Source organism: Hyalella azteca, unplaced genomic scaffold (assembly GCF_000764305.2).
Source record: "Hyalella azteca isolate HAZT.00-mixed unplaced genomic scaffold, Hazt_2.0.2 contig15709, whole genome shotgun sequence".
In the NCBI taxonomy this organism is placed as follows: Eukaryota; Metazoa; Arthropoda; class Malacostraca; order Amphipoda; family Hyalellidae; genus Hyalella; species Hyalella azteca.
Genome location: NW_025945551.1, coordinates 1 through 16,346, shown reverse-complemented (window position 1 = coordinate 16,346; position 16,346 = coordinate 1). Strand labels below are relative to the sequence as shown.

Below are 16,346 nucleotides of genomic sequence, written 5' to 3'. Positions count from 1 at the left end.
TCTCTATCAAGACACCGTGTCACCGCCAGACAGCCACAGCCGTTTAAACTTAGTAGTTTGAACCTCGAACGAACGTAGATTTGTAGTTTGAAGTTTGAACTAGTAAAACGAAACGAAAATGAACCAAACACTATGTGTTTACTTCAGCGTTATTATATGCATTAAAGACGTAACCGGCCAATTTTCAAATCTTGAATTGATATTTTTTTAGTTTAATTCATAATGTTAAATAACTTAGAAAAGCTCTCCAATGTTTCAATTTGAGCTTAGACCTGCTTCGGTGTTTTTTTTCAACTTGTNAAAACTATCCCTATAAATATTACTTTCAGAATATAATTCACAGTAATTTCAAAAACTTCATCTACAGTAATCGAAAACAGTTTTATTTAGCAGCAAAAAAACTTTTATCTGGGCTAAAACAGATATTCACAAATAACTTAATAACTCAAACGCTTAGCAAAACATAAATCCGTACACTTCATCCCAGTGAAACTGTCGACCGGCGGTAGAGAACACGGACCAATATCTGCCATACTTAGCGAGAAACCCGCTAGGGGCCCATGACCCGCAGTGGCCTCGCTGCCCCATGTTACCCTATATGTGCACCAAACTATGTGAATTCTTTATTAGCTTAAAATAGTATCGAATTACATCCACAATTATGCATACAATATCTATATCGTTTATATACCACTGCTCTCAGCTGGTGAGCATTGAACAGATGGTTGATGTTACTTCAACTGTACAACGACTCAGAGCTGCTAGTTTACACCTATACCAAAATTTAGAAATTTATCTTGAATCCTGTATCTATTGGAACCAGGTCGTTCAAATGGTCGTTCAAATAATTTTAGTTCCTGCGCTGTGATTTAGTTCCACCGGCACCTCTGCACAAGCATATGGCTTAACTCTTATGCCCTTAAAGCGACTTTGGTCTGATCGTGATGAATACAATACATTTCAAATCATGAAAAGCAGAATTCAGACACAATTCATTTTGTTTTTTATTTTGGTAGACTGAGCGTTTGGCTTTATCACATTTCACAGGCATATGGATTTATTTGCATGACTTCTATACGGTTTTGATCAGGTCTAGGAACATACAATATCTTTCATGTGATGTTTAGGCAAACAATCATTTGATTTTATTAATGATTTTACAATCATCTGATAAATCAATTTCTTGAAGTTACAATTTAGTGCATAAGATAAGCTAGTAATAATTCATATTGAAACACATTAACGGCCAACAAAACATTATATATCATCAGGAAGACCGAGGCGACATCTGCCTGCGCATGGATCAGTACGGTCACGGTCGCGGGACTGGTCATGGCGGGTGCTCGCAGTTCTCGCTGGTGCCGGCCCGCTATTGCTATGTCCTCACCCAGCCTCTGACGCCCCAAATGGCCGTGCTGCTCGAGCCTATGGGTATAGTGTGGCCTATCTATTGGCTTACAAAAAGAACTGTTTGTCTCAATGGTATAAGAAACTATTGGTATTGTCTTCCTATTGAAAATTTAGTGTTGCAAGGGGATACAAATCCTTGGGAGTGTGCTATGGGAAGGAGTGTGCTATGGGAAACTAAACGTTTGTTCGTCTCAATGGTATAAAGGAAAGATTTTTTTCTATTTTCGGGTAATGTTCTAGCCGGTTGTGTCTTGTTATTGAGAAATCGATTATCGCAAGGGCTTAAGAAATCACATTTTGTCCTACGTGGGTGTAATAGAGGGTTAAACCAATTCTTTGTCTTTGTACAACAAATTATTCGATCTTGTAATATTATTAAGCATTAGAAAATCATTAGAGGGTGACGAAAGGTACGACCTTATTTATATGTCTGATATTATTAGTGAATATTTGAGCATAGTAAGAGTGTACGAAAATGTATTCGTCCTACGGGAGTACTGAAAGTCCAACGTGATCATAGTGATTAATATAGGTGATTAATTCCAAGTGATATACAGCGATTAATACGCAGGTGTTGTTGATTATGTTTCACAGTCAAATTCTTGTTGACTGTCAAATTTAGTAAATGCTGAATACTTTTTGGCGAGTTACAGAAATATGTTTCGGAGATTTTTAGTGATTATGCATGTATTTACCTGATAAAATAATGTTGTTTGTTTTATCTGGCGAGTTGCAGAAAATTTTGTCGGAGATTTTCAGTGATTCTACATGTATTTACCTAATAAAATAATGTTATTGGCTTTGTGTTGGCAGGAGTAGCCCACAACGCTGTGTCGCACAGCGAGGTGAGCGGGAAGCAGGCGCTCGTCCTGGGCTGCGGGGCCGTTGGTCTCTTCGCAGTCGCCGTCTGCAAGGCTCTTGGTGGGTCGTAGACAGAAAATATTTATATTTTTAGTGTTGATGAATTAGCTCGGTGCGTTACAGAGAGAAAACATCGGAATTCTTTGACTGTGATTTATTTTGTACTTAGTTATGGAATTTTATTAATTTTGTGCGCCACAAACATAGATTTGCTCTCGGTGGGTCGCGGACAGAGAATATTCAAATTTTTAGTGTTGATGAATTAGCTCGGTGCGTTACAGAGAGAAAACGTAGGAATTTTTTGGCTGTGATTTATTTTATATTTAGTTATTGAAATTTGTTAATTTTGTGCGCCACAAAAATAAATTACCTGCTCTCGGTGGGTCGCTGACCGAAAATGTTTAAATTTTTAGTGTTAATGAATTTAGGAGGGGAGTGATGAGATGATCTTGCTATATCTGATGATCCTGTTGAGTGATGATTCGTCCCGTGATCCTATCTTTTTAGCGCATTTTCTCAGTTATGGAAAAAGGCGCTATATTGCTCGTCATGTCCGTCCGTCTGTCTGCCTGTCTGTCCGTCTATCCGTCCGTGACCACGTTTTCGTCGACGAGAAAATGCGCTCTCTGTCACTCACTCCAGTGACTGAGTTTTCTTTATTAATTGTGCATTGCCAGAACTTTGAACTTGTATAAGGTCATCTATAATCTTATCCTACACCAGGTGTCTAGCAAAAGGCTTTTCCTATATAGAGAAGATCAATCATAATAGCCTCCATCTTACATAACAATCTGCCGACAAATCCTGCGGCTGATGTAATGGTTATATTGCCAATTATGACTATAATTATTGATGCTTTGCATATAGAAGTCAGTCGAAATATCCTACATCTTACATAACGATTTGCCGACAAATCCGGCGGCTAATATAAAGGTTATATTGCCAGTTATGATTATAATTATTGATGTTCTACCTATAAAGATCGATCGTAATATCCTACATCTTACACAACGATCTGCCGACACACCTTGCACCAGATGTTATATTCCAGCAACACTACACCTGTCTGTCCGCCAGTACACCGGATGCAGGTGCCGGCAGCTTCAAAAACCGACGGGCATCCTGAACACTCGGCCAGCCGACCCACCAGACGGTGCTCTGGCGTTGAATAAACGTTGAATGAACTTTGAATGAACGTTGAATAAACGTTGAACAAACGTTGAATAAACGTTGAATAAACGTTGAATTACCGTTGAATAAACTTTGAATAAGCGTTGAATAAATGTTGAATAAACGTTGAATAAACGTTATTTCGATGAATCTATGTTGATTAAACGTTTTTTTTAACGTCATATTCCTGTTGGGGGCGCGCTGCATGTCGGAGATATCTAAAACTAGTCCCTCGAGAAATAAACTTGTATAGAGACTAAGTAGTATTGGAAACTCGATAGTATTTAGATATCAAATTTTTGCATCCATATATCCATGCGCGATTCAGGACAGCCATTTCATCAGGCGCAACTATAATCACACGAAATATCTACGAATAATTCAAGCGCTTACACAATTAGATTCTGAGAATATATGAACTTTTAAGAAAATACATATGGACGAACAACAACATAAGGAATATAAATACATTTTTTATAAATGAGGATAAATATTGTTTGAAGTCTAGATAGTTACCAATGTTAACATAGCTATTGTAACTCTTGCAAAGATAAAAACCACAATTAATAAAAATTAATGAAGATTCAAGTCATAATCATTTAAAGTAATTTCCCTCATCTATTGAAAGATCATACTTCCATTCCATCTATGTTGATTCGAATATGCATTTAAATACTAAATAAAAAATAAAAAATAAATAATTCGTTAAAAACTGAAAAACAAATTTTCGAACTGACGATCGAGCTGGACTTTGAAACGTTTTCTATAAAGATAGTAAGAATTTTTGTTTAGTTTTCTCTGCTTCTATAAGGTTTTTAGTGAATTTGCGATTCAAGCAAACATGTTACATTATTAGTTAAATAATTCGTTTCGTACATGCTCTATAATTGTCCGATGAGTTTGGGGTTAGTTTAGGTTATGTTATTTGTACATCATAACGAAAAAAATTAAGCAAAGTTTTCCGGATTTCAAACTAGATCAGGATTGTTTTACATCAAATTAAAATTACCAGTCAAGACCCCTGTAGAATTTATTTTTTTTTTGTCATCGAAATTAAAAATTAGGTTTACTTTTGTCTGAGTAATCCGATCAGTATGGAATCGAGAAGAGGTGAGTTCATTCTAAATTGAAATCCCCATGTAAACAGAAATACTAATTGTAACCAATATACAGAGGTTTATCGAGGATGCATATAATTGCACTTCAGATAAGGCTATCTCAGCAAGATAAGTGATTGCATTTAATTGCCTTGACTCCACCCACGATTCTCTATATTGCTTCCACGGTACCTAAAAGTATACTAGTTGCTATCAGATACACTTGTATTCAAGGTGCTGCCTTTCATCCAGGTTACTTAATTAATAATAACGAAGATTTTAATTTTATCCGAGATATTTGCATACGTTTAAGATCCTCAAATTTGTTTAACATACTCTTAACTAATTATGACCATTACATTTACACACAGAGACAATATACAAATTTAGAAACATAATAGCTATAATCGTTCAAGTACACAAGTGATTTACCAAAATAATGACGATGGTTTCCTATTTCTTGACATTGCTAAACATGAAAAAATGATTAATCTAATGCTAGCGATTAATTAATCTAGAAGTGAGTTTTGCCTTAATCAGTTCAACTATTATTATCATAAATGTGATGGATGCTTGCAACTGAGGAAACTTCTCAGATCTCGTAATGTATACGAGCCTTGACGAGATAAGCGAGCCTCCACTCTTATCATAGCCTCTTGCATCTGTGATAAACATCAGTTCAGTTGTCTCTGAATATCTGAATATCTGCCGTAGATAAACATCAGTTCAGTTGTCTCTGAATATCTGAATGTCTGCCATGAACAAACATCAGTTCAGTTGACCCTGAATATCTGAATATAGCTATCGAGTCCTTTACATCGGTATTTTGATAAGTGATCAGATTTGTAATACACATATTATGAAATAAAAACAGGTAATGGATAATGAAATATATTTTCGTTGCAGAAATATATTTAATAGACATTCTAAAGTTAGACTTCTCACTTTAATAGACTTCTCGTAGGTGATGAGAAGGCTATTAAAATGACTTTTCGCAAATGAGGATCTCATTATCTGAAATCCATTCCATCTGACCACGCGATTTAATCAATACTTCATGAGCCTGTACCCATTCTATTGGATTTAAAACATTACAATCACATTTTGCTATCAGTGATATTACATAAAATCGCTCAGAGACAAGCAAATGCTGGTACAAATTCTCAACATTCAAATTCTTGCATGTACATGTTGAAATAATGGAGTAAGGGTGAAAAACTGACTAAATAACATGGAAATTTCTGAAATAACTTGTGTACGGTAAATTTGACTGGGTATGAAAAGCAATCATGACAATTTTGGTAATTTTCTCCAGAAATTGAATGATGAAAATAGTTTGGAATAAACAAAAAATAATGGGATAGTTTAAGATTTAGATAGTATAGACTCGTTTATCTGATGCTTATAGAACTCAATTTACTGTTTTTAATATTTTTAAAAGGTATTTAAACATATCATCGGATATTTGCTTATATCACACATGTCTTGTATTCTCACGGAATAAATAAGCTCAACTTTTCTATAGTGTTATCATGCAGTGAAGCAAGCTCGCTATTACGAGGCCTTGAGTTTATCACTAACGATGCTAGAGGCTGCTGTCCTTGCGTTTCCCACGAATCAGTGCCGCTACAGACGTGGAGGAAGAAGGTTATGACGCAAACGAAACTCGCCCATAACCTTAATTAATATTGCGACTTAGTCATAACACAACAGAGATTTTGGGTCGAGGAATAGAACATGATTCAGATCTTTTAAACTTGAAACGCGCATTGGATATATATTATACCTTGAAGTTGTGTTTTTTCTGCATTGGAGATAAAAGTAAATTTTTTCGGTTATTGAAGCGGTGAAAAACAAATGTCATCATGCAAATAAGTTAAACAATTGGCATTTTTAACAGATTTGTTAACATTCAAAACGCTTCATTAACTCAAGGATTCTTCATGAATAAATTACCTAAAAAATTCAATTAAACCTGTGAAAGTCAGAGAGAATATCGAAAACTATTGCAGATTAAGAGATTCGTGTTGGGTCTCAAATTTATGATTTGAAGGTTAATTTCGTCAGCAACTTCTAATTATTTTTCCACGCAATTAACATTTCTGATATTTATTTGTATATATTTTGAAATATAATTAATATTTAATTCAATGCTTAAGGACTTAAAAAAAAAATCTTCGACTAGACCTGAAAAATTACTCGATGCCTCTGCCCTCTATAGTCAAAAATGATTTACAGTTCGTGGAATAAATCACTTTTACATCTGAAGCACTTTAATTGAGTATTTTTGTACATTTTTACAATTATAATGGTTGAGGGTCCAATTAATCGTGTAGATTGTGAAATGACTAGTTTATGCTGATGACTCTGGTTTACTATTCTTAAATTTGTAAACATTCGAAGATTTCTATAAACGCACTATTAACCGATCATGAAGCTTCACTACTTTCAATGAAGAAGGTAGTATATAAGCTGTGAAGGTGTAAATACCAGGTGCATGTCTTCTAGTTTTCTACGATCGAGTGGGAATTTGAAAAAAATACTATCACTACATTGAGGATTGAAAATTTGTCAAGCTAGATATAATAAATCGTGAATTTGAACATTGGGTTATATAATAAATCGTGAATTTTAACATTGGGTGATATAAGAAATCATGATTTTCAACATTGGGTGATAAAATAAATCGTGAATTTCAACATTGGGTTATATGATAAATCGTGAATTTTAACATAGGATTATATAATAAATCTTGAATTTTAACATTGGGTGATATAATAAATCGTGAATTTTAACATTGGATTATATAATAAATCTTGAATTTTAACATAGGGTGATATAATACATTGTGAATTTAAACATTGGGTGCGTAATGTCCACGGGCAAGACGATGCGCTGTCTGCTGAAGACGAACGCCGAGGAAGGCTACGACATGGCAGAGCGCAGCGTGCCAGTGCCTGGACCTCACGACGTGGTCATCAGAGTTGACAAGGCATGGTGTTTTAATTATAATAATTAATATTTAATAATTTATTGAGAAATAGCTATAGCTACTAATATACAACCTTATAGTGAACGTTGTGATCCTTACAATGAACGTGGTCATCAGAGTTGACAAGGCACGGTGCTTTTAGTTATAATAATTAATATTTAATCATTCAATAATAAATAGCTAATAATAAACAACCTTACAGTGAACGTTGTCATCCTTACAATGACGTGGTCATCAGAGTTGACAAGGTATGGTGCTTTTAATTATAATAATTAATATTTAATTATTCAACAAGAAATAGATATTAATATACATTCTTGCAGTGAACGTGGTCATCAGAGTTGACAAGGCACGGTGCTTTTAATTATAATAATTCATATTTAGTTATTCAGTAAGAAAAAGTTACTAACATACAACCTTACAGTAAACTTGGTCATCAGAGTTGACAAGGCATGGTAGTTTTATTTATAATAATTAATATATAATTATTCAATAAGAAAAAGTTACTAACATACAACCTTACAGTGAACGTGGTCATCAGAGTTGACAAGGCACTGTGATTTTAATTATAATCATTAATATTTAATTATTCAATAAGAAATAGCTTCTAATATACAACCTTTCACAGTGAAGAATATTGCAGTGCGCGAAACATTCCACTTTGCATATGAATAATTAACGGGATTTCGGTATGCGAGATGTTATGAGGTTTTATAAGATTGTGTGTATAACAGTGAAGATTAGGATGTGAATCATTTGTGTAAACGTCATTTATTTTAGCATTTTATTTGATTGATAAGCTGAACATAGAACCTTGAAGTATTATACCCACTTACTTGCATTTGTTATGACCTGGTTAACGATCTTATGATGAGCATTATAATCGTGGAGCTTCAATCTTTCTAGGTGAATACGCGTTGTTCACCCAGTGCGTAACTGAGCTTGATTAAAATGTTGATGATAAAATGCATGCATGGTCGCCTAGTTGAATGATCAAATACTTGCGAATCTTTTACTTCATAATTTTTCGTTTGACTCCTTCAAATGCGCCTTTTTGTACTGTTGAGTAATTTCAAGTTGCTGTGGTTCGTTTAAACTTCTACCCGTTTATTTTGTACTCACTTTACCCATAGATATTTTTACTAGCTAATGTAACGCAAAGTATGATTTTCCATCAATTTAATTCTAATTATACCAGAATTTAGATTAAAATCGGCATTTATTGTCTCTAGCGAACCATCTTCTGCATGAATAGAGCTTGCCTAACTTCAGCGGGAAGCTTCAGCTTGAACATTCCTCGAATACTATTAATAATATAATATATTTAATCATATAATTTTTACATAAGTGTTAATAGAACACAGTTTTACTTCATTCTTTCAGGTTGGCATTTGTGGGTCTGACATCAGCTTGTACAAGTGGAACGACGTCGCTAAAGCGATAGCGTCACTGCCGTTCATTCCGGGTGAGGAATATATACACTGTTAGAAAAAACGGTGAAAAACGGTCCCACTGGCATTCTAGTGCATGCCGGTCGCCCCGTGAAAATAAACTGTTTCGCCGTTTTTATCAGATGTTTTACGGATTTCTAGAGTTAAATTAGAAGAAAAACGGCGACACGGTGTTTCTTTTCACGTGCCGACCGGCCACTGAAACGCCGGAAATACCGTTAACGGTAATTTTTCTAACAGTTATATATGTCACTTTATTCATACGTTCAGTGTCAATTTTCATTCATACGAACATGGCATCTGCAGCAAAAGCATTTATGTACGTTATGTAAGTTTCTGATCATTACATTTCTGTTAAGGATAACTTTCAAGACATTATGAGCTTATCTTCGGTATTTTTTAGTATAAAGTCTGATTATTTTACTTTGGTGATATGAACTATTTATTTGCATTCGTGTTCAGAAGTGGGCTCATGCCAATGCAAAGAATCATCGAACTACATATGCTCCTTACAACATATTTTAGTTGATTCAAGCCAAGCTTTACTCCAATATTTTGAGACTCTACTAGCTTCAGGTTCGTTACACCTGGTAATTGAACTTATACTACAATAAAAAAATTCTGGTAGAACAGTAATTGTTTAAACCTTACCAGCTTCAGGTTTATTACACTTGATAATTAGAATTATACTAAAATAAAAGCTAAATTTTAGCCAAAACTTCGTTGAAACATTTTTAGATTCAGGTTTGTTGTATTTAATAGTTAGAATCATCTGTTTAGGTCACGAGGCTACGGGCGTGGTGGTGGAAGTCGGGACGGAAGTCGATAGCAGTTTACTAGGCAAGCGCGTGGCAGTGGAGAACCACTTCTACTGCGGCGACTGCGCGCTCTGTAAGGTAATATTCGCAATAAAGCTTTCTATTTAACTTACTTGTTTGTAGTTCAATTAAATATTTTTTATGCTTGTTAGTATATCAAATAACTACGAAGCACGTTTTTATATAATAATATTGTACTTGTACAGTACTTCATACGGCCAATATTTCCAGAATTCAACAATGTACTTCATAATGTAATTATGATGTAGTTTTAATGTACTTCATTAAAACGATGCACTTAATACGGTCACTTTATTTTCATGCTCATAGGAAATTTTCCTTATTCATTTACTTGAACTAACAAAATGTTTGATATTACGATTGACCTCACATGTGCACCAAACTATGAGGATTCTTTAAAAGTTTAAAATCGCAGCGGATTACTTCCACGATTATGTTAAACAGATCTATGTAGTTTATATACCACTGCTATGAGCTAGTGAGCTTTGAGGAGACAGGTTCCAACTGTGCAACGACTGTTGAATCCTGTATCTATGGGAACCAGGATTACAAATTCGTTCATAAAAAGTTCGTGCAGTGATGGGTTAACCAGCAACTCTGCACAAGCCCTTGGCTTTCTTCTTATGCCCGTAATGCGACTCTGGTCTGGTCATTATAGATACAGGGTGGCCCAGTGGTTAAAGTTCAGAGTACCAAGATTGGCACAGAGAGGGGCGGGTTTGATCCCATGCAGCTCTGTGCGTCAGTTTCTGGTCAGAATCGGCATGGAGGCCGGGCGGTTAAGCTAAGAAATTTTGAAGCAGTGAGTTGCGAGTTCGAGCCCGCAACAAGCTGGGGATGTTCTGCGATGTTAAGAATCGGCGACAGGCCTACGGCCTAATAAACGCTGAAACCGCCATATTAGTTATTATTAATACATTTCAGGGCAGACATAAGCATCTTGTTGAATCATGAGCAGCAGAATTCACACACAATCATTTTGCTTTCTTCTCTAGTAGACTGAGCGTTTGGCTTCATCACATTTCACAAGCGTATACGGTTCTACTTCTATACGGTTATGATCTAGAATATAAAATTTTCAAAATAGTACACTGTCTAGATATATACAAGATATTCCATGGGATGTTTAGGCAAACAATCATTTTTTTCATTTCTGATTTTTTAATCATCTGATCAATAAATTTCTTGAGTTTGCAATTTAGTGCCTAAGATAAGCTAGTAATACTTCATAGTTAAACACATTACCGGCCGACAAAACATTATATAACATCAGAACGACCGAGGCGACATCTGCCTGCGCATGGATCAGTACGGTCACGGCCGCGGGACTGGTCATGGCGAGTTTAGTACCCTAAAATAACCGAGTAATACTTCATAGTTAAACACATTAACAGCCGACAAAACATTATATATCATCAGGAAGACCGAGGCGACATCTGCCTGCGCATGGATCAGTACGGTCACGGTCGCGGGACTGGTCATGGCGGGTGCTCGCAGTTCTCGCTGGTGCCGGCCCGCTATTGCTATAGAAGAAAAATGTAATAAAAAATATGACATTCATTCATTTATTAACACCTCAAAAAATCATATCCTTAACTTTAAAAAATATACTCTTGGCTTAAAAAATCTATCAGTGACGTGAAGAAAAATATTTTATTGACATAAAAATATATATCCTTGACTTGAAAAATATATCCTTGCGATAAATAATTCGTCCTTGACCTGAAAAAATGTATCATTGACTAGAAAAATATATTTAGTTAATCAGAAAAAACTTCCAGTTTCGTCCATAATCCAGATATTATGTGCAGAGAATTCGTACCTAATCGTGACTTCAGCCAACACCATAAAAACTCATCCACTTTTGGCTCATTGGTGTTGACTGAAATCAAATTTTGGCAAGGCAAGAGTCAATAACTCCATAAGGGGTCATAAATACGCATAACTAGAAACTAAACCTGCTGCATTGAGGCGGCAAATCAAAAAATCATGCAATATGAAGTGTAATTTGTAATTCAAAAAGCTAGTCATAGTTTTGAAAAGATCATTGAGACAAGTCTAATGATGTATAACACAAGACATCATGGGAGCTTTGCCCCGTGACACGCGTGGGCCCGTTGCCCCACTAGGTATCATTTCAATTTATATCGTGTCAACATTTTATTTTAAAAGCTAATAGTCTAAACTTGATATCAAAACTATCCCTATAAATATTACTTTCAGAATATAATTCACAGTAATTTCAAAAACTTCATCTACAGTAATCGAAAACAGTTTTATTTAGCAGCAAAAAAACTTTTATCTGGGCTAAAACAGATATTCACAAATAACTTAATAACTCAAACGCTTAGCAAAACATAAATCCGTACACTTCATCCCAGTGAAACTGTCGACCGGCGGTAGAGAACACGGACCAATATCTGCCATACTTAGCGAGAAACCCGCTAGGGGCCCATGACCCGCAGTGGCCTCGCTGCCCCATGTTACCCTATATGTGCACCAAACTATGTGAATTCTTTATTAGCTTAAAATAGTATCGAATTACATCCACAATTATGCATACAATATCTATATCGTTTATATACCACTGCTCTCAGCTGGTGAGCATTGAACAGATGGTTGATGTTACTTCAACTGTACAACGACTCAGAGCTGCTAGTTTACACCTATACCAAAATTTAGAAATTTATCTTGAATCCTGTATCTATTGGAACCAGGTCGTTCAAATGGTCGTTCAAATAATTTTAGTTCCTGCGCTGTGATTTAGTTCCACCGGCACCTCTGCACAAGCATATGGCTTAACTCTTATGCCCTTAAAGCGACTTTGGTCTGATCGTGATGAATACAATACATTTCAAATCATGAAAAGCAGAATTCAGACACAATTCATTTTGTTTTTTATTTTGGTAGACTGAGCGTTTGGCTTTATCACATTTCACAGGCATATGGATTTATTTGCATGACTTCTATACGGTTTTGATCAGGTCTAGGAACATACAATATCTTTCATGTGATGTTTAGGCAAACAATCATTTGATTTTATTAATGATTTTACAATCATCTGATAAATCAATTTCTTGAAGTTACAATTTAGTGCATAAGATAAGCTAGTAATAATTCATATTGAAACACATTAACGGCCAACAAAACATTATATATCATCAGGAAGACCGAGGCGACATCTGCCTGCGCATGGATCAGTACGGTCACGGTCGCGGGACTGGTCATGGCGGGTGCTTGTGATTCTGCATGTATTTACCTAATAAAATAATATTGTTGGTTTTATCTGGCGAGCTGCAGAAATTTTTTTCGGAGATTTTGCATGTAATTTACCTGATAAAATAATATTGTTGGCTGTGTGTGTTGGCAGGAGTGGCTCACAACGCTGTGTCGCACTGCGAGGTGCGCGGTAAGCAGGCGCTCGTCCTGGGCTGCGGGGCCGTTGGTCTCTTCGCAGTCGCCGTCTGTAAGGCTCTCGGTGGGTCGCAGAGAGGGAATATTGAAATTTTTAATGTTAATAAATTAGCTCGGTGCATTACAGAGAGAAAACATCGGAATTCTTTGACCGTGATTTCTTTTGCATTTAGTTAATGAAATTTATTAATTCTGTGCGCCACAAAAAATATATTTGTCTCGGTGGGTCGCAGACAGGGAATATTGAAATTTTTAATGTTAATAAATTGGCTCGGTGCAATACAGAGAGAAAACATGGGAATTCTTTGACCTTGATTAATTTTGCATTTAGTTATTGAAAGTTATTATTTCTGTGCGCCTCAGACATAGATTTGTTCTCGGTGGGTCGCAGACAGAGAATATTGGAATTTTAGTGTTAATGAATTAGCTCGGTGCGTTAGAGATAGAAAACATCGGACTTTTTTATGTTAGCGATATATTTAATTTATTTTTCATTTAGTTGTTAAAATTTATTCCTTTTGTGCGCCACAAACATGGGTTATCTGAATTTTTATTGTTAATGAATTAGTTGTGTGTTGCAAACAGAAAACATCTGGATTTTTGTTGTGATTTAATTTTATGCTCTACAGAGATGAGCCATCTGAATTTTATTTTTTTTTATGAATTAACTCGGTGAGTCGTAGATGGGAACAGTCCAAATTCTTACAGTGTTCGTTATATAACTTGGTACTCCGTAGAAATGAGCCATTTGAATTTTTAGTGTTAGCGGATTATCTCGGTGCGTTGTAGACATGAAACGTTATACATTTTTAGTGTTTGCGAATCTAAATATGATAGCTACGAATACAAGTACGCCACTCAAAAGCATATTGTAAGGAAAAAATGAAGGCAGCGAAGTAATGCTTCAACTGAATACGCTCATTTTCAAATAGTGAGAGCTAGAGGTAACAAAATTTGGCATCGCCACCATAATCAAGATTGCTAGCCACAGTGTTACAACTTATTTACTAAAAAGTAAATTGACAACCTCGTCACTTAATTTGTGCTTGTAGAAACACAAAATGTTGAAAACATAATTCATGAATGAGTAGATCTGAAAATCCCGCATCGAGATACCTCAACTTCCAGGAGAGAAATTCCTAGTTCGTCGTCGGTTGTTGGTTCAGAAGTACGAATAAATATTACACAAATTATAAATGGTCAAAGCTTTGAGATCAAACAAGTCACTCTAATGCATTATAACTAGGGCGGTTACTAACCGCACCATAAGGTCACGAATAACCTCAATAGGTAATTCGGTAACTACCGCATCAGGTAACCTCAAAAGGTAATTCGGTAACTAGCCTCTGTTTGCAGGCGCTACGCAGATCATGGCTGTTGACGTCGTTGCTTCGAAGCTCGAAATAGCAAAGAAGATGGGAGCCTCACATGTCGTGAACGCTTCAAAGGTAAATTATATAATAAATCGTGAATTTTAACATTGGGTTATATAATAAATCGTAAATTTCAACATTGGGTGATATAATAAATCGTGAAGTTTAACATTGGGTGATATAATAAATCGTAAATTTTAACATTGCGTTATATAATAAATCGTGAATTTCAACGTAGGATTATATAATATATCGTGAATTTGAACATTGGGTGCGCAATGTCCACGGGCAAGACGATGCGCTGTCTGCTGAAGACGAACGGCGAGGAAGGCTACGACATGGCAGAGCGCAGCGTGCCAGTGCCTGGACCTCACGACGTGGTCATCAGAGTTGACAAGGCATGGTGTTTTAATTATTATAATTAATATTTAGCTATTCAATAAGAAAAAGTTACCAACATACAACCTTACAGTGAACGTGGTCATCAGAGTTGACAAGGCACGGTGGTTTTAATTATAATAATTAATATTTAATTATTCAATAAGAAAAAGTTACTAACATACAACCTTACAGTGAACGTGGTCATCAGAGTTGACAAGGCACGGTGGTTTTAATTATTATAATTAATATTTAGCTATTCAATAAGAAAAAGTTACTAACATACAACCTTACAGTGAACGTGGTCATCAGAGTTGACAAGGCACGGTGGTTTTAATTATTATAATTAATATTTAGCTATTCAATAAGAAAAAGTTACCAACATACAACCTTACAGTGAGCGTGGTCATCAGAGTTGACAATGCACGGTAGTTTTATTTATAATAATTAGTATATAATTATCCAATAATGAATAGCTACTAATAAAAAACCTTACACAGTGAAAAATATTGCAGTGCACGAAATATTTCACTTTGCATCTGAATAATTATTGGGATTTCGGTATGTGAGATGTTATGAGGTTTTATAAGATTGTGTGTATAACAGTTGTATGGCTCAGCCAGGATACAAACACAGACACAAGCAGAGATGTGTATTTCCAGTAACAGGTCGACACGTATCTGACACAGAGACGATCTATGTCTCTTGACTATACTTATGCTGCGCGGTCACAGCACTGTAGTCCCACATGTCTTAGTTACTCCGGTACAACTCCCCCTTTTCACAAGAGGCTGCTATGGATGTAAGCAATATTTACTACCTACCTTAATACTATTAACTAATTAAATAAGTAACACCAACACGCACAATCATTCGATGCTCACATTTCTAAAGGATATATATATATATTTTTTTTCTTTTATAAAATCAAAGACATACAATGTCGTCATGACTACAATATCAATAACCCAACCTATCCACTGGCTTAACTACCCGCCCATATCTCGAATGATACACAGGCTTTTCATTCGATATTAGACGTCGTGGTGAGTCGCCCTGCAGCGGCGCCTCAACAACGTCTGGCCGGTCCGCACAGGGCTCCTCGACACCACTAGTCACCACACGTGGCGCTCCGGCAGGCTCAGCTGCCCCGGCCACCGGCGTCCCCCCCTCAGACGCAGCACAGGGCCCAACATCTTGCGCCATATTTGCCGATGGTACAACTGGGTCTGGAATAGCTTGCAGAAACTTTCTATTGCGAACCAGGTACGACGAGCTCCCTTGCTGCGCTGTAATCGTCGTAGGAAGATCACTCCACTTTTTCTCGTGGGGTAATCTGACTCGAACATTTTGACCCGGTC

General features: G+C 36.0%; 1 protein-coding gene across 1 annotated transcript; it reads left to right on the top strand.

Annotated features, from left to right (window-relative positions):
- Positions 1 to 7,173: 7,173 nt before the first annotated feature.
- LOC108670717 (L-threonine 3-dehydrogenase) lies at positions 7,174 to 16,251 on the top strand (the record flags this gene model as incomplete). Its single annotated transcript, XM_018158205.2, has 9 exons — positions 7,174 to 7,530; positions 8,914 to 8,995; positions 9,762 to 9,877; positions 11,240 to 11,326; positions 12,986 to 13,043; positions 13,191 to 13,298; positions 14,591 to 14,682; positions 14,901 to 15,005; positions 16,048 to 16,251. Coding segments are annotated over exons 1-9 (972 nt in total), but the record flags the coding sequence as incomplete, so codon positions are not given.
- Positions 16,252 to 16,346: the final 95 nt, after the last annotated feature.